The sequence below is a fragment of the Schistocerca gregaria genome, chromosome 7 (assembly GCF_023897955.1).
Source record: "Schistocerca gregaria isolate iqSchGreg1 chromosome 7, iqSchGreg1.2, whole genome shotgun sequence".
Classification (NCBI taxonomy): domain Eukaryota; kingdom Metazoa; phylum Arthropoda; class Insecta; order Orthoptera; family Acrididae; genus Schistocerca; species Schistocerca gregaria.
Window position 1 is genome coordinate 76,136,434 of NC_064926.1, and position 25,959 is coordinate 76,162,392.

Genomic DNA, 25,959 nt, shown 5'->3' on the forward strand with positions numbered 1-25,959 from the left:
GCAATCCATTTGGTGACTACTACACTACCCATCCAAGACAAACTTTCACAAATTAATTTGATAGGCCATGGAACAGAAATATTAGAGCTTGTAAAATGAGATTTTCACTCTGCAGCAGAGTGTGCACTGACATGAAACTTCCTGGCAGATTAAAACTGTGTGCCGGACCTAGACTCCAACTGGGGACCTTTGCCTTTCGCTCTATTTATCAGAGCACTTGCCTGCAAAAGGCAAAGGTCCCCAGTTGGAGTCTAGGTCCGGCACACAGTTTTAATCTGCCAGGCACTTTCATTAGAGCTTGTACTTGTTATAGGTCAGCTTAAACATCTAAAGCCTCACATCAGACGTACAATGCCACACACAAACACACAGCGCAGAGTAGTGCAGAATGCAAAAAGCAGAGAATAACTGTGTAAAATGGAGCAGTGTGCTCATAGGTGCACAGCAGTGTTGCAATGTGTATGCACATCCGCACATCTCAATAAAAGTGGAAAATGAGAAATACTGTCCAAACAGTGTCACACACGAACTAAAAATTTCCTTTGATGTCACAATAATGCATGGAACTTGTTTGTTGTTAACACAGCAAATACAGAGTGGTGTGGTTTGACGTCCACACTTGTTGCACCACTCTGTGCTGAACCCATTTTCTTGGTTTTGCATGGCACAATACAGAGCGACACAGCCAGTTTGGACATGCCACTGGCTTAAGCTGTGCACTTTTTGTGTTTCAATTTGTATCAGATTTTAAAGAAGAAAATGTCAAAATATTGGCTTTCTTTTCTGATTTTGATTCTCTAATGTCTCAAGACACCATATCCTTTGGTAGCACATCATGAAGGAAAAAGTGTTTATTGCATAGAAGTGTATAGTAAGAATAGTATGTTGTGTCCACTCTAGAACCTTTTATACCAAGCTCTTTAAATATCTTGGCATACTGATAGCTTCACAGAACATTAACTCCATTATAGTTTATTGTTAAGCATCAATCACAATTTCAAACTCACCAGTCATCATCAGAAGCAGACATTAATTGCTTTACTTTGAATGAATCACAGTGTGCACAATTACTTGGTGTCTAGCTGGACAACAAGTTAAAATGGCTAAGCTAATCAAGAAGTTCAGTTCAGCATTTTATACCTTTAGAAGCATCTCCCATTATCTTCCCAGAAAGACAAGAGGGATTCTTTGCATATTTTCACCTCTGTTGTCTTACAGAATTATTTTCTGGGGCAGTGCACCTAAGTAAATAAAGTGTTTTTTTTTTTTCTGTAGAAGTACGCAGTAAAAATATTGCGTAAAGCAAATAATGGTACAGCTTGCAGAAGCCTTTCCAAGGCTCTTGGAATTCTTACACTCATTCCCCAATACATTTACTCCTCAATGGTTTTTGGTGATGATAAAGATCAGTTTCAACTGAACTGTGATATGCACAATCACAACATACGGCACAAGTCTAATTTTCATGTAGGCTTTGCTTCCTTGTTCAAGATTCGCAATGGAAGTTTCGCACTCCACAAAACAAAAAAGTGTGTATCCCCACCAGTTTGAAAGAAAATTAGAAACACACTTCATTAGCCACTCTTGCTATGAGGGTATGCTGAAAAATAATCCCTCTGAATTTTTTATGTGAAAAGTCTTCATGCCTTTTAAATCAAACAAATGTTATTAACATTCTCCATCTTTATTCTTCATGTCTACATATTTATTTCCCAACATAGTCAACTGAGGATGAACATGTTTCTCCCTATGAAAAACCAGTCTGTTGATACTGTCACTGCAGAATGTTTGGCTTTATTAACAGAACCACAGCCTCACTTCTGCTTGCATCACTTCATCACTATCAAAGTGAAGCCCTCAAAGGTGTTCTTTAAGTTTTGGAAATAGATAAAAATCAGATTGGGCCAAGTTGGGGCTATATGGAGGATGATCGATGACAGATAACCCAAAACATCAGATTGTTGCAGGTGTCAAACATTTGTGTAGTCTAGCATTGTCAAGCTGAAGAAAAGGGTGCTCCATGTATGGACAAACTCTTCAAATTAAAAACTAAATCACAGCAAGCTGTTTCTCTTACACTGCCATATTACACACTACTATTTGGAGCCCTTTTGTGGCAGAAGGCTGCAAATATGTCGACGTGAAAAATATGGAGTAGAACATTAATAATGTTTTTTTTTTTTTATTTAGAAAGCTTTAAGAGTTTTCTCATAGAAAATTCAGAGGCCTTACTTTTCGTCATGCCCTCGTATGAATTATCTGAATATCTAGATCTGGGACCTGGAAAGTTCTGTTAGCTACATGGCAACTAGCAGGATATTTTATTTAGTTCTATAGCAAGTAATAATGCACTATACATACAATTCAGTATCTATAAATGTAAAATTATTTTCTCTGAAAAATACTGTTGTAATCAAGTAAACATGAAGCTGCAGATAAAGAAAAGCTACATAATAAAATTAACACACGAGCAGCTTTCTTCAAGATAACAGCTTCATTTTGAATTTAATATATTAAGTTTAGATGGCATAAGTATGAATAGCATTAAGCAGCACAATGATAGTTTATTGCTAACACAGCACACATATCTAAGTTCTAATGTACACACATTTTGTTACTGTAGCTATACTGTGACACATTCCACATCTCTTTCTAGATGTGATCTACAGAACATGGTAAACGGATGAATCAATGAACAGTAACATTTAAAAACTAGATGGAGAAATAATTTACACTATCAGTCACCCCTAGAGTGGCACAGAAAGGAGTGAGGCATTCAGCTATAAAAATCTTTGACTACCTGTCCAATGACATAAGAAATTTAATAAATAATAAATTTAACTTAAAACACAAACAAACTGTATATGCTTGACAACTACACCTACTCCATACCAAAAAGAGGAATTTCTAAATATGCAATAGTATGGTGTGTAGTATGTTGACACATTTTTCACTCCGAAAGTGCATTATGATTCCAAACCTGACTCATTCCGCATCACAGCAACATGTCATAATTATGATAAATCGAACATGCAAACAATTAAACTAAACCTTATGACCTGTTATTCAAAGTTCTTAGTATATTAGTGCGTGCAAGTAACACACATTACGAGTAAAAGCCAAATAGATACACTGAAGTTTACATACTCTGCAAGACGGCTCGCAAATGTGGATGTGTTATTTGTGTCATACCAAGCCATTTCCTGTCTCAAAACAGCTTTCATGAATAATCTTCGAATTCTGGTAACCTGTAGAAAAGACATTAGCTAACTTTTTATAAAAACTCTAAAAACATTCCTTAGTGTAAGCTGTGTAAAGAAAGCTATATCCTTCATTCTAGACACAACAACATTAAATTGAGGTAAAATAATAGGTCAAATTAATGAAAAATAGGTAAAAACTACAGCTCAAGAAAATATCGTGTAGTTATAGCCCAGCAATTAATTTATCATATTTTTTTCTTAATATTTAAGGAGAATAATGGAGAAATGGCATGATTTACAAATAGGAAAAAACTAAATTACTGAGTCTGTTTCAGATCATAATTTATTTTAAAATCTTAAACATGGCTGTGATTCAGCAACTGTATAAATTTGAAGAGGTTGAAAAAAAATCAGTCAACCAAAGGTTTATTTAGAACCTCTTCACTATTTCACTGACAAAATTTATCTTGGTTATTTTGCTAGTCACGATGCAAATAGCTTTGCTGCCTTTAAAATTTTGCCCATCAGTTTTTCCCCCTATTCTGGGCTAAATATTGTTTCCCTAAGTTCAAACATACTGTGTTGTCATTGTACACGTACAATAGTTGTCATGGCACCACTTGACATGGCTATGGAAACTGAACAGCTCATGAAGTATTAATGTCAATCTCTGTGGTGCGACTACCTAGAGGCAAAACCTCTGACAAGGCCACAGCAGAATCCAGCTTATAAGCTGGCCCAGGACTTGTCTGATTCAGCTGTGATGCCATCTGTGGAGTGTGCAGTGGGTGTGCTACTAGTTTGGCTAAGGAGTTTATAGTGAGGGCTGTATTTGTCATTGGTGGAATTTTGATATAGTGTGGACACGAGGTTGCTTTGGAATACAGTTCTAAAATAGTGTGCACTATTTACAAGGAATGTTGTGAATAAATCAGGGCAAGCCACCATTGTGGTTTTGTGTGTGTGTGTGTGTGTGTGTGTGTGTGTGTGTGTGTGTGTGTGTGTACATTCCTATGTGCAAAGTCAAAGAATTACTTGTCAGGGACTATTTTACTTTTCTGAAACCAAGTTAATCATCACCAAGTAACTCGAATGTATATTATATTGGCCATCAATTTGCAAGTGTGACATGTTAGAGTGACTATCCAACAGATTTCAAATTTGTCACTTTTACCTTCTTTGCTGGTGTAAGAATACTTTCTTAGAAATCTGTTGTCAAGTCACAGATTTTTGACACCAAATGAAGTACTATTCTTGTTCCTACACATCTCACCGGTTTCGGAAACTCCAAAGATATATAATAAATCTCTCCTCAGGTGTTTGAACTCGCATGATTCAGGGGCTCTGTAAAACCCTGAAAACATTATAGGATAATTTATTCCTACCATATCAATTTCCTATTTCCCTTATATGATACTTCACAGTGGCAGTTGTTCTTAACTAAGGAAACCTTATTGTATTTCTGCCACAAATCTGCACTTTTTCCAGAATTTAGTAGAGATTCCCAAGGTGTACCTAACAGAGTAGCATCTATATTCTATGTTTCTCTGAAATGATTATTTCAGTCCTCCTGCATTCTGCACTGACTTTTCCTATGATCATTTCTTTCTCAATTTCTTTACATTTGTCTCAGTTTCAACCTGATTTTTATTTTGTGCAGTTTCCACAGATTTCATTCGTATTTAATCTACACTACTGGCTATCTGTTTCATTCTTACCAATACTCTGTAGCAACAATGGAAATTCTTGGGTGGAACAATATTTAAAATAAGGGAAAAGCAACCACTCATCTATCGAAGACTCATGTGTATAGAGAGCCAGGTCATCAACATACAGAGCCCCTGTGCCATACCCTTCTGACACCATTAAACCTGTTAACCAGTCACTCATCAGCACTCATCTGGTTACCCACTTCCACATATTCACATACACAACCACAAGACACCCAAATGCATGTTACTGCAGCTGTGGTGACACTGATTATTGAGAGCAGTTGCCTGACTACTGGATGTGGGTAGGGGTACGGAAAGACACACAAAGTAATGAGGGAGTAGCAGGGTAATGTGAAGCAGGAGAGGGAAAGACAGATGAATCACAAGCTGCAAGACAAGACAAAAGGAGTAGAGCATACAAAAATAATACAGAGAGGGAAAGGGGTGAGGGAGGTGGTTAACAGAAAGTAAGGTGAAGATATAGAGGGAGTCAGAGAGGGGTGTGATAAAGGGAGGGGAAAAAGGAGAGGGGGGAGGGGAGGGAGAGAAAAGGAAGAGTGGTGGGAGGAAACCATACACAATGTGGATGAGGAAGGAGTGGTGTAGACAATGACAGAAGTGGAAGGGGAAAGGTAAGAGAAGGCATTGGGAAACTGGTTAAAGGATGTTAAGGCCAGGGGGGTTTGTGAGAATGTAAGATATGCAGCAGAGACAATTCCCACCTGCATAGTTCAGAGAAACTTAGACTTGAAAAGTGTATCATATGGCTCACCTAGTGAAGCAGCTGTTAAATTCATTTATATTCTGGTGCACAACATATTCTGTAACTCGATGGTCAAACCTGCATTTGACCATAGTTTGGCTGTGGCAATTCATGTAAGTGGACATAACCTCATACAATGCTGCACAGTAACTGCAATATAGCTATTACGTAACAGGGGTGCTTTCACATGTGGCCCTGCCTCCTATATGGTAGCAAATGCCTGTGATTTGACTGTGTTGGTGGATGGGTGGGTGTATGGGCTAGGCCTTGCACATGGATTGTCAAAAAGGAAATGACTCATGGGGTGCAAAATTGGGAGCAGGACTGGAGTAAGAATGGACAAGGATATTCTGTAGTTTGATTGGATGCCCATCAGGACTTCTTGATCACCCAGTACCACCCTGGCCTTGAAAAGCTTAACCACATTAATTACAGTAACATTGAACACTCAGAGCAACAAAAAACTGGTAAATGTAAACTCTGTCCTCAGGCCCTGGTGGGCCCACTGGTGCTGTCATGGCAGGGATGGCTGCCTAACAGGTCTACTGATGTTAGAAGAGGAGACTGAATGGGAGATCCAGGTCAGAGGACAACACATCCTCTGCAAGTGGTGTCACTGAATGTGGTATAGAGGGGTGTGGGGTCAGCACACTGCTCTCCCGACCGTTGCCAGTTTTTGCAACCTCAAGCCACTATTACTCAGTCAAGTACCTCTATAACTGGCATCACAGGACTGAGTGTACTCTGTTCCAGTCCTTCCACCAAAGAAAAATCCCTCATTGCATCAGGAATATAACCCATGTCCTCTGCACAGCAGTCAGCCACACTAACAACTAAACAACAGCAAAGAATTTTCTTAGTTCAACTTCCATCCATTTGTGGTTGTGTGTCCCACACACCTAATTTTCATTGTTGTCATAGTTCTATGTTGTTTTCAGATCCATTTGTTTGTTTTCCTGTCTCTCTCAGTAATTATAAACATACATGTTTTCGACTGGTTTTAGGGTTCAAACTCCATGTCTCACAGAAAAAAATTAAAGCACAATAACTGTAAGCTTTTACTTTCAAGTGCAGTGGCATCTTGGTCTTAAAACTCCTATTTAGTTTACCAAAAGCTCTCTATTCCTCTTTTAGTCTTCTGTCTATTTATTTTACTGTCCAGCCAACACTCATCTTCACTTGCACTGTATACTAAACCCATCATGTAGTTCTATGCTTCACTGTTAATTTGCATTACTTTCTATTTGGTATGCTGGTTATGCATTATTTTAGTCTCACTGTGACTGATCTTCAGGTCACTTTTCAAATTGGCTATATTAAATTCTTCCATTTGCAGGTGAAGTATATCTGCACTATGCAAGGTTACTGTTCTCACAGTTCATACGAATATTGATATACACACATAATCTTAGTGAGCAATAACATCGACAATCTGCAAGAATGAATAAAATTTCATTTCTGGTCACAACAATTGGTGGTTTTTCCCTGTGTTTAGCATTGCACGCAGTAGGAGTCAGTTGGCAGAGTCTTTCGTGCAAGCTGTAATGAATAACTGTACAGACCGCTTACAAGAATTTGAATTTGAAATGAATTGTTATCAATGATAAAAAGTTGATTGAAGGAAATGGCACAGTGTTTAATTAGACTGCAGATCAGGCAGCTTGGCTAAAAGCAAAAATATATAGTAGGCTTATTCTGTGAAGTTTTGTTACAGTGGAGAAAGTTGACAGTAGCAATAAATGGTTATTATCGATCAGAAACCTTGTTAACTAAATAAACTTCCCAATACATATCACTTCTCGCTATAAGCAGCAGAGAGAGAAGAGATCTACGAGACAGCAAGTAGTGAGAGCTTCTACATCTACATCAGCTTACTGGAAGGAACATAATAACTAGGAAAATGGAAGCAAGATTAGCATTTTATGTCCTGTGTACAATAAGGTGTTTTGAGACAGAGCAGGACAAGTGTAGATTAGGAAAGTCAAACAAAGGAAATTCCATGTAGGAATATCAACAATGTAGGAAAAGACAGATAGGTAATCAAAGCCCTGGCACTTACCTATTATCATGCCATGAAAGATACTTTGCATCCTACCTAAAATGGTATTCTGTCGTCCATCCAACCTCCACAACATCCCAGTCTATCCTTATGCCACTCCTAAGCCCAACCCCTTGCCACAAAGATCATATCCCTGCAGAAGACCCAGATGCAAATCCTGCCCAATCCACCCACCCTGCACTTCCTATTCCTACTGGTGAAGGCTGTTGCCGAAAGTTATATGTAAGTGTCTTTTAAATTGTGCCTGTCTGCAACTTAATGTGTTTTCTTTATGTTCAGTAGCAATCTGTCTTTTCTTACATAGTCAATATTCCTGTTTAGATTAGGGAAGGATTGGAGAGGAAATTGTCCATGTTCATTTCAAATGGATCATTTGACATTTGACATACGCGATTAAGGGATACTATGGAAAACTTAAATCTGGATGGATGAATCAAGATTGGAACTCCCATCCTCCCAAATGTCTGTCCATTGCATTAAACACTGTGCAAATTCACTATGATATCTGTACAAGTGGCAAACAGTACAATGTTGATCATGAAACAAAGGTGGTTTTGGTATGAACCATAAACACACACAATTTGTACTGTTAATATGAGATGCTACATAAAAGTTCTCAAAATTTGTATAATCCAAATTTATAAATGGTACTACAATCAATCAGCACTGGGAACAGTGTAACACATATTTTGTGTTTCATTATGCATAGCAGCTTTGTTCTAATCAGATATGTTTATTGTTGGCAGGCAGTTTTCCATTGTGATGTTCACTTGTGACTGCAATTTTGCAATGACCAACCTGAGAGAACACTGTTCCTGTATGAAGTCCTGTTTTAAACTTGGCAAAATAGCCACAGAAACACACAAAATGTTAGTTGAAGTATTCAGTAATGATGCTTTGGGGCAGCCACAAAAGTATGCTGGTTTAAATGCTTTAAAAATAGGTGGATATCTGTTGATGATGATAAACATTCAGGATGACCATCTACTGACAATACTCAAGGAAACATCAGTGCTGTTCAGAATGTGTTTGTGAAAGATCTTCGGCAGACCATGACTTCTGGTGATGTCCTACAGTGGCTAAGGAGGATGTGCGGTGGAAACATCCAGAGAAGTGGCTCCGGAATAACAATGTCCTTCATCACAACAATATGAGGCCACTTATATAACCTGCATCTCACAGCAGTTGTTTGGCAATAAACAACACAGTGGTTCTTCCTTATCCATCATATTCACCCAACTTGGCTTCAAGTGATTTCTTTCTCTTTCTCAAATTGAAAATGAAATTGAAGGGACAAAAATTTGACATGACAGAGGAGATTCAAGAGGAATCCTAAGTGTTCCACAATTCACTGACTAAAAACAACTTTCAGTATGCATTCCATTCATGGCAGAAGCACTGAGATCTGTGTCTGAGCCCCCAATGGGACTACTTTGAAGGTGATGGTGGTGAATAAAAATCTTGTATGATGTGACTATATTTAGTGTTAGATTTGGGAAACTTTTGGGTAGCACCTCCTAACTATAAAACATTCAGTGCCTTCAATTATTTCAGGTGCTTTGATGATTTTGTTATGAATTAAACCTGTTATGTCCGCAGCTCGTGGTCGTGCGGTAGCGTTCTCGCTTCCTGCGCACGGGTTCCCGGGTTCGATTCCCGGCTGGGACAGGGATCTCTCTGCCTCGTGATAACTGGGTGTTGTGTGATGATGTTAGGTTAGTTATGTTTAAGTAGTTCTAAGTTCTAGGGGACTGATGACCATAGATGTTAAGTCCCATAGTGCTCAGAGCCATTTGAACCATTTTTCTGAAACCTGTTATACTTTGATAAAGAGAAGTGTCAGTGCCTACACATTCCTCTTAGATCATGACAATGGTCTCACATGATAAAAACACTCATACATTTAGTTCAGTTTGAAAATGAGCCTGGATACCTCTTCCTCTTGTCAGAGATAATTTACAAAGTACCAGAATCTTCAGTTTGAATGTCATGATACAGATAATTCTGCATATTACAAAATTCACATTAAAGGGACATTTGCTTAGGAAATCTCAAAATATGTTCAAGGCTACTGACTTAAATTCACTAGAATAAACATCAATGAATTATGGTGATTCAACTAATGTCCTGCCATGTTAAACTAAGTGGTGCCCCAGAACTCAAAATCAGACCCTTGCCTTTTGCAGCCAATGTTCTCACTTACTGAGCTAACAAGACTCAACTCACAACCAGGAAGATATGCGGGAAAGTATTTGGAAAGAAGAATAGGCAGATCTGAAGCTGTGAGTGCTGATCAGTGTTGGCCAAGAAAGGCAAGCTTCCAGGTTGAAGTCCTGATCCAGCACAGTTTTAAACTGCCAGAACGGTTCAAGACTGTTGCAAAGTGAAAGATTCATTTTGTGATTTATATACTTTTAAATTATATTCATTATTTATGCATAGTGGACCATACACTATCTGTACTGAAAGTTCAGAGACAGATTTTATTCCCAGTGACATCAGTGGCAGATTGAACTAACTACTGTAAGTGACAGATGTGCATTCAACGAATCAGCTGTCTAGTGGTGAGAGTTAAGTGGTGGACTTGTGGCCAGCATGTGTCAATGTTGTCACACTAATCGCAATGGAGCAACAAGTTGTAATCGATTTCATGCTTTACTCGGTAACATAACCATGAAGACATCTGAGCCCATGAAATTGCTTACAGCAATAATTGCTCAGTTATGCACAGGTGTTTGAGTGGTTTAAATGTTTTGCAGAAGGACAGATGTCATTTAAGGGCAATGAGAGGTCAGGATGTCCCACCTCAAAAATGTCCAAGAGAAACAAGAAAATTTCTGATTTTCTGAAAACTGACAATAATGTCTCATGCAAGGCTATCGCTGAAAAACTGAACACCTTTTAATCGAGTGTTCAACATTCTCCAGAATCAAGACATAAAGTAATGACAGACATTGATTTTAATCAATGGAGAAAGTTGAAAATTTGTGTTGGACTGGAATCCGAACCCGTGTCTCCTGTTTACTAGGCAGATGCACTGACAAACTGCACCATCTGAACACAGTGGTTATCACATCTGCATGGACTAAACAACCACGCCTCCCATCAGATCCAAATTCTCAAATTATCCACAACTACAAATTTACTGCCCCTTGCCCATTATCCTCAAATACATCCCTCCACTGTTCCAAGTTGAGAATTTGGATCTGACAGGAGGTGTTAGGCTAGTCCTTAGAATTGCAGTAACCCTGAGTCCAGATGGTGCAGTGGTCAGCGCGTCTACCTAGTAAGCAGGAGACCTGGATTCAAATCCCAGTACAGCACAAATTTTCAACTTTCTCTACAGATTTAAATCAGTAAGAGCTATGAGCACTTTCTCATCTTTGCTACTTTGAAACTTAACTCTTCTCATGAACAAATGTTCATAGCTTTTAAGGTATGCATTTTAGAGTACATGTTTCCTGGACATTTGTATTCTTGTTTTGGTCCATACTGTCACTTCCCAAAAAATGGAAAACAAAGAGCTTGCAGTAAAAGAGATTTGTTTCACAGTATCGAAGACGAAAAATTGCTCGTAGCTCTTAAGATATACATTTTTGACCCTATGTTTACTGAGACTTTTTTGCTTCTAGTATCATGTACTTTCAACTGTATACATTTACACAGTTAATTACGATACATCCTGTATAAGTTGAGATATACTACTTGTAAATGGATAAGTATATAAACTAGACCTTAATTTGTTACAAGCTCTTGACATACATGGTGTGTGACTTGCAAAACTATCCTACTAACAACATTTAAATACAACTTTACTTTCACTGTTTTTAGTCTTTTTGACATATCTTAGTTTTTCTGTGGCAGCTCTCTTAACCCTTTGACTTTTGCAGACATACTGTCTCCATTCTGTGCTGGGTGCTGCTTTGTTGTCACTGTTACTGCTCACATAATGCTACAATCTGTGCTGAGGGATAGTGTTCTGGCCACTATGAAATACTTGTTATCAGATTTCAAGAAAACTATTTGGTGAAAAAATCTAATTTTTGCACATCATATAGTCCAATATCTTTGCTCACTAAAGCACTGAATTTGTTTTCAATATTCATCACAGTTATTGTGCTGCATCAAACAAAAGAAACCACTGGATGACCTTTTTAAAGAGTTTGCAGCGGTAAACACACATTGTGTAGATTTTGCATATGGCTGATTTTAGCAAATACATTGCCGTGTTTGAAATGTAAGTAAGAAATAAACATTTTATTTAAAACTAAGAGCACATTTTGTTCTTGAGATATTGGTTCTTTTATCCAGAGGATGGTCACACGTGAAATGCCCAGTTCCATCCTGTTCATCACAAAGCTTGTGGTCATAACAAGTCGTCATATCTCCAGGGTTGCCATTTCCAGACAATTTTAGCATTTTTCCCTGACAAATTTTGAGATCTCATGGGTAAGTAAAGACATAAGTTGACAAAAAAATTTAAGGACTTCTGTATTTCTAAACATGTGAGCGAAAATCTCAAGCACTAACATCAACATCTTTTGCAATGAACTGTTTTTAGATGGAGAAAGCAAGTCAAGCGGTATATATGGTTCATTAAGATCACTGATGTAATTTTATTTCAGTACACTGAAACATATTTGGTGACAAAAATATGCATTTTGTTGAAGTCTCAAGACAGATTTAAAATATCTTCACTGAGTTCAGAAATAACCTCAGAAAAAAGAAGGCCTCCTGACAGGAGTGAATAAGGCAGGGAAGAATCACGTAAACCAACACAGTAGGTACTTGCCAATAAAATGTTGGTTCTACTATGTTTGTTATTGTTTTTTATTACCCGCTCTGTTATGTCTATTGTTTTACAGGTATTGTGAGGTTTTTCTTTCAAGACATACATGAATACATAGTGTACAAACTGCCAGTGACAATTTTCTTCTTCTCATCATCTGTACTTTCTAAAACATAAACTCTTTTTGAAGTGCCAAAATGTACCAGAATAAATAAAATGTCTATAAAACTCCGCACAGTACAATGTACTTGCAGTGAGGCAGTCACAATTCATGTCATCGTCCGTGAACTGCCGAGGAGCACCGCAGCCCCGGGACCATGAACAAACCAAGAAAATCCACTGAATTACGCACACACAAACAGACCAGGCCTGCAGGCAGATTGGTGAGACCTTTCAAATTTCCCTGATATTTCCCTGACACATTTGAAATTTCCTAATATTCCCTGATTTCCAGAACTTGTGGCAATCTTGATTTCATAAACGGCTCAAGATAGCAAAAAGAGTTTTTCTACAAATGATAGCAGGCAAAGAGGCATGTTGTACGATAAATACTCAAAACTTTTTTATTCACCAAGCTATGAAAGTAACTGCTGGTAGCATTGAGACAGTGCATGGAATAGGGTGTGTAAAGGCATTTATGGAATATCCAGAGGCCACACTTAAACACATCCTCAGCTCCTGGAGAGTGGCAGCGTATGACAGTCAAATAGTTCACAACAGTCAAAAGATTAATACTTGCTCAAGATACAATATTAAACAATTCTTAAATATACACATACCTGTCTCTGAGCTGAAAGGTTGAGGACAAATATTGTCATAGAACCAACTATGAATTGAATCAGTGTAACTACACAGCAGCCAATTGCAAATGCTGCTGAATCTTCTAACAGAGCTTCTTTTCTCTCCTCCCAACTTGCATTCACTCTGAAATACATTATTCAAGCATATCTTCTAATATATTATCTTGAATACTACAGAAAAATGTGTAAATTCTCTACATATCACTTAAGATGCTTAAATTTATTACTTTCTTTTTGTATTTTGACATAACTGTAATCAAGGAGTGTGAGTGAATAAAATTTAAAGTGTTTATTTGACATCACAAATGTTTGTCAAGCCAGTCACTAAAAGAATTAAATTTTTAGAGGTTAACACACCTAGAAAACTCCATTAATAATTGCAACCACACTTCTTTCAAAAAAGCACATTAAAACCAGTAAACTGACACAAAGGCAGCAGAAACTGGGCACAAGAGATCATGACAGTTTTTGATTGATCAGTTATCTCACACCTTAATGCAATGTAGATGACAGTTGCAGCAGGATGAGAGAGATTATATGCTCTAGCATTACATCCTGCTCTGATGCAATGATCATTTTGCAAACAAAGGTTCACATGTTGTAATTTATGACATGTGGCAAGCCCAAAAGTAGAACACAGCACACAGTTGTACTGTGTTCTTTTAATGAAATCTTACATAGACAATGCACTCCAATTTGTGGCTAACACATGATTTTGTCCTTACATTTGAAAATGATGAATCAGTGCATCAAAACTAGTCGTGTAACCTTCTAAAAATTTCATCAATTTAGTGACTGTGGCTTGACAACAATTTATATTACTTTTAAGGTGCCTTATAAACTGGCTTCTTTGACAGGAAGAGGTCTAACTATCAAAAGGTAAAGACGTCGTATCTGTCTAACTGATGTCCCTTGTGTAATTTCACAACAATGATGAAATCATAGCCATGAACAGTATTGATTCCACAATAATGAAATTACATGCAGAGCATTCCAATAGTAAGAAAGACACAACATTACAGTTGTACAGAGCAAGAGAGTCATAAAAACCATTTGGCAACCAAAGTTACCACTGCTAAAGGTGCTGTGGCCAGATAGGCACAAACTGCGCTGATTTCAGAAAAAAAAAAAAAAAAAAGTTTGAGCTGAAAGTCACTTATTCCTATTAACAAGGGAGCATTACATTAAGAGCTTTATGAGTTTAGTGACTGCCATACAAGACTGATTTCACATAAAATATGCAATTTTACAACCCAATGTCATATTTATTTCACCATAGTCTTTACATATAAAGACGAACTCTCTGAACAAGGAAGGCAGTTAGTCACACTGGATGTTGTCTGCATTTATTTAAATCATAATGGTAACACTCAAGCAGTTATGTATAATAGTACAGTTGGTAAGAGAAATTCAGGGATGAAACTTCCTGGCAGATTAAAACTGTATGCCAGACCGAGACTCAAACTCAGGACCTTTGCCCTTCGCGGGTAAGTGCTCTACCAACTGAGCTACCCAAGCACGAATCACGCCCATCCTCACAGCTTTACTTCTGCCAGTACTCATCTCCTACTTTCCAAACTTCACACAAGCTCCCCTGCGAACCTCGCAGAACTAAAGTTGTGAGGACCGGGCGTGAGTCGTGTTTGGGTAGCTCAGTTGGTAGAGGACTTGCCCGCGAAAGGCAAAGGTCCCGAGTTAGAGTCTCGGTCCGGCACACAGTTTTAATCTGCCAGGAAGTTTCATATCACCACACACTTCGCTGCAGAGTGAATATCTCATTCTGAAATTCAAGGATGTTTCCTGCAGAGAGTCATGGATGTCAAATGATTTGGATATGAGAGGGGAGTTTGGAATATGTATAGTTCACAAAAATAATACGGTTAAGAAAATGATAGATTGCTGCTTATCATTGCCAATGAGATAAATTTAGTGTCACATCACATTCCATATTAGCACCTGGAGTTCCTCTGCTCTTGAGTTTTCATCACTGTATTCCCCTGGGCTGGATGTACTACTGGTTTTCGGGTAAACATTACCATGAAAGAGCCCGCCTGCTCTAATTTTTTCCAGACATGGCAGGTGCCAGTCACATTGCACGACTCTGTCAAGGCTGTATTAGACAGTCTGATGTTGCTCGATATTATTCAGCCTATTACTTCCACCAAATGGGCTACACCAATGGTCGTTATTAAGAAGCAGACAGGTGAGCTTTGCCACTGCAGCAACTTCAGTGTCACATTAATGCACAGTCCATGATAGATACATACCCTTCGCCCCACCCTGATGAATTGCTCACAAAATTATCAGTGCAGTTGGTCATCATCAGTGGGCTTTTTTTATTATTATGGCTGTTAAACATAAGGAATGTTCTTTACTGTTTAAATACACAAAAATATCAGTTTCTAAATCGTAATTACAGGTTTTTGAAGAGCACATAAAATTGTGTATTCATACCTTCTTACCACATGGTGTGGTTTTCCTGCTGTATTACATTTTTACAGTGATTATTTTTCTTTACAGTTTGTCACCTGCAACTATATACAACTTAATGCAGGCAAAACATTTACGCAAAAATTACAATTTCTAAACTATTCCTCAGATTAAAAATTCATGTGAAAGGTGTGTGTGTGTGTGTGTGTGTGTGTGTGTGTGTGTGTGTGTGTGTGTGTGTGTGTGTGTGTGTTCCATGAGGCTTTAGCAGTTGTGATTGCCCTCTAGATATTTCACTCTTCTTGTATGGTTCTTACATCCCTTTGATCATGGATCACAATCCATTGGTTGCTCTTTTTAAACCTTCAGCTTCTGTACCAAATAAGGCAGCATATCGTTGCAGTGGTGGGCTCTTTTCCTCTCCAGTTATCATTATTAGATCCATTAGCAGCCGACATCGCAACAAGCCAACACCAACGCCAATTCCTTATGTCACATTCCAATTGGTCCAAACCTGGCATTGAACTGGACTAGTTGCTTTGATTTTATTTAGATACTGACCCTACAACTTATCTTAGAAGCTAGATTAAGGAAAGTAAATCTACGTGTCTAGCATTTGAGACTTAGAGAAAGCTTTTGACAATGTTGACAGAAACACTCCCTTTCAAATTCTGAAAGTAGCAGGAGTAAAATAAAGGGATCGAAGGGCTATTTACAATTTTTACAGAAACCAGATGGCAGTTATAAGAGTCTAGGGACATGAAAGGGATGCAGTGGTTGGGAAGGGAGTGAGACAGGGTTGTAGCCTCTCCCCAATGTTATTCAATCTGTATATTGAGCAAGCAGTGAAGGAAACAAAAGAAAAATTCGGAGTAGGGATTAAAATCCATGGGGAAGAAATAAAAACTTTGAGGTTCGCCAATGACATTGTAATTCTGTAGAGACAGCAAAGGACTTAGAAGAGCAGTTGAACAGAATGGGCAGTGTATTGAAAGGAGGATAAAGATGAACATAAAAAAAAGCAAAACGAGGATAATGGAATGTAGTCGAATTAAGTCGGGTGATGCTGAGGGAATTAGATTAGGAAATGACACACTTAAAGTAGTAAAGGATATTTGCTATTTGGGGAGCAAAATAACTGATGATGGTCGAAGTAGAGAGGATATAAAATGTAGACTGGCAATGGCAAGGAAAGCGTTTCTGAAGAAGAGAAATTTGTTAACATCGAGTATAGATTTAAGTGTCAGGAAGTCATTTCTGAAAGTATTTGTATGGAGTGTAGCCATGTATGGAAGTGAAACATGGACGATAACTATTTTGGACAAGAAGAGAATAGAAGCTTTCGAAATGTGGTGCTAGAGAAGAATGCTGAAGATTAGATGGGTGGATCTTATAACTAATGAGGAGGTATTAAATAGGATTGGGGAGAAGAGGTGGCACAACTTGACTAGAAGATGGGGTCGGTTGGTAGGACATGTTCTGAGGCATCAAGGGATCACCAATTTAGTATTGGACAGCAGCGTGGGGGGTAAAAATTGTAGAGGGAGACCAAGAGATGAATACACTAAACAGATACAGAAAGATGTAGGTTGCAGTCGGTACTGGGAGATGAAGAAGCTTGCACAGAATAGAGTATCATGGAGAACTGTATCAAACCAGTCTCAGGACTGAGGACAACAACAACAACAACAACAACAGATACTGAGAACCAGAATGTGGTCGATGGTTTCCCAGTCACTAGTGCCATGGTAGCACCGGCCATTGCCATGGAGCCTGTACATTGTTCATTGTTGGTTCTTCTCTTTTGTGCAGCATGTGTGGACAGAAAAACTCCCATGCCATGCCTTGTATCTCTCGCAGAATTACTACTCCCTCCAGCACCGCCTTTCTGTGTTACATGTGGTTCCTTTGGTTATGATTCCTCCTTTCTTACACCATAATGTACTACAGCTGCTGCATGTCGATTATTGGGGGACCTCTCGCACCGAAGCTTTGCCCCAACAGCATGTGTATTGGCTGGGCATAGATGGGGACGTTATACGGCTTATCTCCACTTTCACTCACTGTGTTCGGCAACAGGCGGCTCTGCATCTTTTTGTCCCAGGCTGATTCCGCAGCACCCGTGGGAGCATCTGCATGTCGATTTTGCTGGGCCCTTCCTAAATCAGTATTGGCTCACTGTAGTAAATCCCTATTCTCAGTTTTCCCATGTGGCCTGTATGCAGCAGGCACTATTTAAGCCCCGACTACAATTTTTGTAATTGAGGGACTTCAGAACACCACATTTGCCAATAATTGCCCCCAGTTTGTTTCTCGAGAATTTGCATCTTTTAGCAGACCCCCCTTCCATTGTCAGCCCAATGTTGAGGCCAAACACGTGGTTCGGACGTTTAAAACTCAGATGCCAAAGTATGTATCCGGTAGATCCCCTGAAGCTAGTTTTGACTGTATTTTGAGTTCAAACCATTTCACTCCTGGACGGGGGGGGGGAGGGGGGGGGGGGGGGAGTTGGGGGTGGACTAGAGCCCGGCGGAGTGGCTACATGCCAACCACAGACCCTCCTTCACCTGGTGCATCCAATGCGACGTCTGCCAGCATCGCCAACTCCTTGACGGTTCTAGCCGGTTGCGCCTGTCTGGGCTCGAGGTTTCAGCCACAAGCCAAAATGGGTTCCTGCTGTCATTAAGCATTGCTAGATCTGGTGCCAATGGCTCCTGGCGGGCAGACACCCCGCCAAACCAGCTGCAGCAGCATAGGCAGGGTCTGTTCCGGACGGCCCACCGCATCCGCTACCCTGCCTCTGCCATCACGAATGCTTGTACCTGCGTCAGGAACTGTCCAGTTTGCACCAAGCAAGTGTCGCTGCCTGGCGGATCGCTGTCTTGGATCCCTACCTCCGTCCCAACTCCTCAACTGCCATCGCCAGTGCAGGCCTCTGCTGTATTCGACACTGCAGCTGCCGCTGCCTTCACTGCTGGGTCCCGTGCGGCAGCTTCTCTGAAGTTCCAGCTGATGCCTCTGGGTCTAATTACTGACCAAGATGAGGACATATCTACAGCGAGGACGTCCCCAGTCCAGTCGTACGGCCTCTCGCGAGAGGGAGGACAGTTTTCTGACTTCCTAGAAAGGAGGTACCTTCACTTATGATGCGTGCAGTTTGAGAGATCGTGCATCTCTACAGTTCACTGGCCTGCTTAGAAAGGCCACCTCGGGCGGCCCCCTGGTGTGCTCTGGTGAGGTGCCAAACAAACAATATTAATTAAGCAATTGCAAACTAGCCCTCGGCCTATTCTGTACAATGCACTACTGCTGCCCATTCAGTGTGTTCAGTACTATGTGCAACCTGTACTTCACTGTATCTTACATTGGCTCTATAAAGTACTGTGCTTCATAAATTGTGTTTATGCTTGCTGTATCAGTTAAAGTATGGCAAACATCAAAAAGATCTTATGTAAGAAGTACAATGTGTTTTTTTAGAACAGAAATTCCACGCATATTTCTTCTCTCACATGTTCTTCAGATGTTGCTCAAGACCATAATGATGATTATCATTCATATTTTTCCGTTATTTTCATAGCTATGTGTATTTAACTCAGATGATTAGCCACAATTACAAACTGAGGTTGAACTAATTAAATACTAGTTAAGAACACATATTCTAGGCAAATAGAAAATTCGAAGGATTCCGTTATACACAAAAAAATTTAAAAAAAGCTCTTAGAATACAGTAAAATTAATCACGAGACTTATTAAACACAAAATTAATAAGACAATGAACAAATCTGAGGTACAGTTCTCAGTGGCAGCTGTCAGACATCAGTTGTCTGTTAGTAACATATTTCATTTTGAGCAACTGTAAAATGTGTGTCTTCTTGCAGTGCTGGTAGATAACAAGTTCATTTATAATTTAATGGCCATATCTTACAACTTACATATTTGGGTGACACCTCTATAATATGAATTACTGTACATGGAAAAGTATGACTTTCATTTCATTTTTAGTCAGTTCAGTTCCCTAGCTACAGAGCTAAATTAAAAACTGAAGTTAATAAATATCCAAACAACAGTCAGTTGCAAATTGTTGAACTTACAAAATACGTCCGCCACCAGCTAGAGGGAGAATTGTAGTGGGTGATGATGTAATGTTCTCAGCATTGCGATCAACAAGGATTGTTGTGAATTCTCCATACAACACAATGACAGCAGGCATGCAAAGTCCAGTAATGATGCCAAGTGTAACACCGAGGAACATCAACAGTAGTTCCCAGCATGTTGCATATTGGAACTGTGAGAAGAGAAAAAAGAAGTAATAATCAAATTCATCACAAAGCAATAGAATCTGAACACCTAAGGCCTAAATGATTTACTGTGCACTTAGATCTCAGATGCTCATATTGCAAATGGAGAATAATAGAATATGAGGCAGAAAATGTGTTCTTCACATTTACCCATGGTAATTTTGAAAGAGGAGTATATACAGTAAAACTGCACGCGAGCGCGCGCGCGCACACACACACACACACACACACACACACACACACACACACACACACACACACACACACTTATGAATTACACTTAACTGTTCATTCATTCAACCACTTACCATGTTCCGTAGAATCCATCAAAATAGAGAATGTTCCAGTATGTGAAACAGGTCAGGCTATAGCTACATTAAGATGATGGAAAGACATAACAGAAACTTAATCTGTATACTGTATTAATAATGAACTATCACTATGCTGTTAAATGCTGTTCATGCTTATGCCATCTAAACTTAATTGAGTAAATTAGAAAGAAGCTGTTACCTTGAGGAAAGCTGCTGCCTCATTACTTTAATTGTATAGTTGTTCTTTATCTGGTATTAGAAGCTTGATATTTACTTGATTACAACAGATATTTCCAGAGAAAATATTTTTACATTTTTAAATAGTGTATCAGGTGTACAGTGCATATTACTGGTTATAAAACTTGATGACAAGCCCTGCTGTTTGCTATCTACCTAATAAAACTTTTCGATCCTTGAGTCTAAATATTCACATAATTTTTAGAAGAGTGGCTAATGAAGTATGATTTAACTTTCTTTTAAATGAGTTTGGAATCCTAGCTTCTTGCTTTATGTGAGACGTGAGCTGGTTCAATATCGGAATACATACAGGGGCTGGACAAGAATTTGGCAACATAAAAAAAAACACCTCATTAACATGCCTAATACAGTGTAGGCAAACTTTTAGATTCCAAATAGCTTCAAGCTGTCTCAGAAGGGATAAACACAGGTGCTGTACGATTTTCAAGGGTATCTTATACCGTTCTTCCTGTAAAATAGTGGCAAGTTCAAGTAATAATGATGAAGGTGGAGATGGATTGTGCACCCTTCTCTCCAAAATAGACCACAAAGGCTCAGTACTATTAAGATCTTGCGGTTGTAGTGGCTGAGGGAGAAGCAACACTTCATCCTTGTTCTCACAAAACCAGTCATGGATGATAGAAGCTATTGTTGGTTGGTTGGTTTGTGGGGGTTAAAGGGACCAGACTGCTACGGTCATCGGTCCCGTTTTCCAAATACTAAAAACACCCACAGAGAATAAAAACGATCAACAGACGATAAGACAGATGACACAGAACAAGAGAAACGTAGACAAAGACCAGACAAGACGAACTAAAATAACACAGAGTGTGACGGTGGTTGGCCAACCATACAAAGAAAAAGGGAAAAGCCAACCACCGAGAAACACATGAAAAAAAAATCAGACAAATCGTAGGCCATAGGCCAGAATCAACACAAAAACTCACACACTTACATTAAGCAATAAAATCCCCCTGCCCGAATAAAACGCAGAACTATGTCCGCTATGGAAGAGTCATCAGATAAAAGCGCAGAGAGCGTATCAGGCAGAGCAAAAGTCTGCCTGAGCACAGTTAAAAGGGCGCACTCCAACAGAATATGGACCACCGTCAACGACGCCCTACAACGACAAAGAAGGGGATCCTCACGACACAGTAAATAACTGTGTGTGAGTCGGGTGTGGCCAATGCGGAGCCAACAAAGGACGACTGATTCCCTGCGGTTGGCTCGCACGGATGACCGCCACACAGTAGTCGTCTCCTTGATACGGCGGAGTTTGTTTAGCACGGGCAGGTTGCGCCAATCAGTGTCCCATAAATCGACAACTTTGCGGTGTAATAGTGCCCGCAAATCAGTCACCGGGAGGCCAATCTCCAGAGATGGTGCACTAGTGGCCTCTTTCACCAGGCGGTCAACAGTTTCATTTCCGGGTATCCCAACATGGCCCGGGGTCCAAACAAAGACCACAGATCTGCCGCAACGGGCAGGAGTGTGCAGGGCCTCCTGGATAGCCATCAACAGACGAGAACGAGGGAAACACTGGTCGAGAGCTTGTAAACCGCTCAGGGAATCGCTACAGATAATGAAGGACGCACCTGAGCAGGAGCAGATATACTCTAGGGCACGAAAGATGGCGACCAGCTCAGCAGTGTAAACACTGCAGCCAGTCGGCAATGAACGTTGTTCAGAATGGTCCCCTAGAGTTAGTACATAACCGACACGACCAGCAACCATCGAACCGTCGGTATAGACAACACCAGAGCCCTGATACATGGCCAGGATGGTATAAAAGCAGCGTCGGAAGGCCACCGGAGGGACTGAGTCCTTCGGGCCCTGTGACAAGTCGAGCCGAAGGCAAGGGCGAGGCACACACCACGGGGGTGTACGCAGCGCAGTGAGGCCCGGAAAGGAGGTGGTACAGGGAAACACCCAAGCCCGTAGAGAAGCTGTTTGACGCGTACGGCGATCGGACAACCTGACCGGGGCCGACGTTCTGGCAGACGGACGACTGACTGCGGGAACAGGACATGATAATTTGGATGCCCAGGCAAGCTAAAAACATGGGCAGAATAAGCAGCCAGTAATTGTTGGCGTCGTAACCGCAGTGGAGGGACACCTGCCTCCACAAGTATGCTGTCCACAGGGCTGGTCCGGAAGGCACCAGTGGCAAGACGTATCCCACTGTGGAGGATTGGGTCCAGCAGCCGCAACGCAGATGGGGATGCTGAACCATAAGCCAGACTCCCATAGTCCAGACGGGACTGGATTAACGCCTGGTAAAGCCGTAGGAGAGTAGATCGGTCGGCGCCCCACGTGGTGTGACTCAGGCATCGCAGAGCATTTAGATGCCGCCAACACGCCTGTTTAAGCTGCCGAATATGAGGCAGCCAAGTCAACCGGGCAGCAAAAACCACCCCCAAAAACCTATGTAACTCCACCACTGTACGAAGCTCGCTGTCAAGATAAAACCGTGGCTCCGGGTGAACAGTGCGTCGCTGGCAGAAATGCATAATGCAGGTCTTGGCTGCCGAAAACTGAAAACCATGTGCTACAGCCCAAGACTGCGCCTTGCGGATTGCGCCCTGTAGCTGACGTTCAGCAGCTGCAATGCCAATAGAGCTGTAGTAAAGGCAGAATTCGTCAGCATACAGGGAAGTGGAGACAGAATTTCCCAAGGCCGCAGCGAGCCCATTAATGGCTATTAAAAACAGACAGACACTTAGAACAGAACCCTGTAGCACACCATTCTCCTGGACTTGAGAGGAACTATATGAGGCCGCGACATGCACACAGAAGGTACGATATGACAGAAAATTGCATATATAGATCGGCAGAGGGCCCCAAAGGCCCCATCCATGAAGTGTAGAAAGGATGTGATGACGCCATGTCATATCATACGCCTTCCGCATGTCGAAAAAGACAGCAACCAGATGCTGACGGAGGGCAAAGGCAGTATGGATGGCCGACTCCAGGCTCACCAGATTGTCGGCGGCGGAGCGGCCTTTACGGAACCCACCCTGAGACGGAGCCAGAAGGCCTCGAGACTCCAGTATCCAGTTCAAGCGCCGGCTCACCATCCGTTCAAGCAACTTGCAAAGAACGTTGGTGAGGCTAATGGGATGGTAGCTGTCCACCTCCAAAGGGTTCTCCCCTGGTTTCAGAATGGGGACAACAAGACTTTCCCGCCATTGCGACAGAAGCTCACCCTCGACCCAAATGCGGTTGTAAAGGTTGAGGAAGCGTCGCTGGCAGTCCACTGAAAGGTGTTTCAGCATCTGAGAGTGGATGCTATCTGGGCCAGGAGTGGTATCAGGAAAAGCGGCGAGGGCACTGCGGAATTCCCACTCACTGAATGGAACATTCTACAATTCAGGATGGTGGGTGCGAAAAGAAAGACTCCGACGTTCTATCCGCTCTTTAATGGAGCGGAAGCCCAAGGGGTAGTTGGCAGAAGCGGAATTCAGAGCAAAGTGCTCTGCCAAGCAGTTTGCAATGACGTTGGAGTCAGTACAAACTGCTCCATTCAGTGAGAGCGCACGGACGCTGACAGGGGTCCGATAGCCATAGAGGCGGCGAATCTTGGTCCAGACCTGCGATGGAGTGACATGGAGGCCAATGGTGGACACATACCGCTCCCAGCACTCCTGCTTGCGTTGGCGGATAATGCGGCGGGCTCGCGCACGCAGCCGTTTGAAGGCGATAAGGAGCGCCCGCTGACGCTTCAGCGATCTCAGGCGACCACCAAGGCACAGTCTGCCGCTGAGGGGACCCAGAAGAACGGGGAATGGCAGATTCGGCGGCAGTAACGATGCCGGTGGTGACCGATTGAACCACTGCATCAATGACATCGTTAGAGAGAGGCTCAATAGCGGCAGTGGAGGAGAGCAAGTCCCAGTCAGCCTTATTCATAGCCCATCTGCTAGGGCGCCCAGAAGACTGACGCTGTGGTAGTGACAGAAAGATCGGAAAGTGGTCACTACCACAAAGGTCGTCATGCACTCTGCATTGGACAGACGGTAAGAAGCTAGGGCTACAGATCGAAAGGTCAATGGCGGAGTATGTGCCATGCGCCACACTGAAGTGTGTGAAGGCACCATCATTTAATATTGAGAGATCGAGCTGCGCCAATAAATGCTCAACGATGGCGCCTCGACCTGTTGCCACCGACCTACCCCACAGATGGTTATGGGCGTTAAAGTCGCCCAGTAACAAGAAAGGTGGCGGCAATTGGGCTATCAGAGCAGCCAGGACATGCTGCGTGACATCACCATCCGGTGGAAGGTAAAGACTGCAGTCGGTAACAGCCTGTGGCGTCCACACCTGAACAGCGACAGCCTCTAAAGGTGTGTGGAGAGGTACAGACTCGCTGTGAAGAGAGTTCAGGACATATGTGCAGACGCCACCAGACACCCTTTCATAAGCTGCCCGGTTCTTATAACAACCCCGGTGGCCACGGAGGGCGGGGGTTCGCATTGCCGGAAACCAAGTTTCCTGCAGAGCAATGCAGAGGAAAGGGTGAAGGCTGATAAGTTGGCAGAGCTCAGCTAGATGGTGGAAGAAACCGCTGCAGTTCCACTGGAGGATGGTGTTGTCCATGGCTGAGAAAGGCTTGACGGGACTAGGAAGGGAGATTACGCCGCTGGGTCACCTGCTGCCTCCGATTTAGCACCTGTGATAGTGCTTTCCATGGCGTTTGATGGACCGGCGAGATCGAGGTCCTCAGCGGACGCCAGAATCTCCACCGCATCCTCAGACGCAGAGCTGGAAGGTTGCGGTGGGATGGCTGCCACCGCGAGTTCCTTGGGCTGAGAGCTCTTCTTGGGTTTCTCACGCCATTCCTTTGGTCGCACCGACTGGGAGGGCTTCACCGATTCAGTCTCCGGACTGAGGAGGATCGTGAAGCCAGCTGATTGCGGGCACTTACGCCACTGTCGGTCGGCAGCCTTCTCGCTGGCGGAAACCTGGGAAGGGAGGGACCCACGGGACCCCTTGCGAGGGTGAGAAGCCGAAGAAGTTGGACACTTCTCCGGCTTAGAAGTGGGGACGGACGTCCCCGATGGGTGGGATGGTGTTGCTCCTAAGGTAGGTGGCGCAGGAGCAACCCGGTGGGTAGAGCCCCCCACTGGCGAGGGGGCAGGAGTTGTACTACTCGTTGATCCGGCCACAATTGGAGAAACAGACGGGGCTAGCACAGGTGTTGTAGCAGCGGCGTAGGAAGATGTCATTTTCACAGGATGGAGTCGGTCGTATTTCCTTTTGGCCTCAGTATAGGTTAGTCGGTCCAGTGTCTTGTATTCCATGATTTTACGCTCTTTCTGGAAAATTCGGCAGTCTGGCGAGCAAGGTGAATGGTGCTC

The 25,959-nt window shown here is 41.8% G+C and overlaps 1 protein-coding gene across 1 annotated transcript in view; it reads right to left on the reverse strand.

Annotated features, from left to right (window-relative positions):
* Positions 1-25,959, reverse strand: part of LOC126281289 (multidrug resistance protein homolog 49-like) — a 290,653-nt gene that overhangs the window by 184,226 nt on the left and 80,468 nt on the right. Inside the window, exons 4-6 of the mRNA XM_049980112.1 lie at positions 19,848-20,041; positions 13,306-13,450; positions 3,148-3,248 (exon numbers count right to left, since the gene is read on the reverse strand). Of these exons, the coding sequence (XP_049836069.1) occupies positions 3,148-3,248; positions 13,306-13,450; positions 19,848-20,041 (440 nt within the window). The remainder of the gene's footprint in view (positions 1-3,147; positions 3,249-13,305; positions 13,451-19,847; positions 20,042-25,959) is intronic.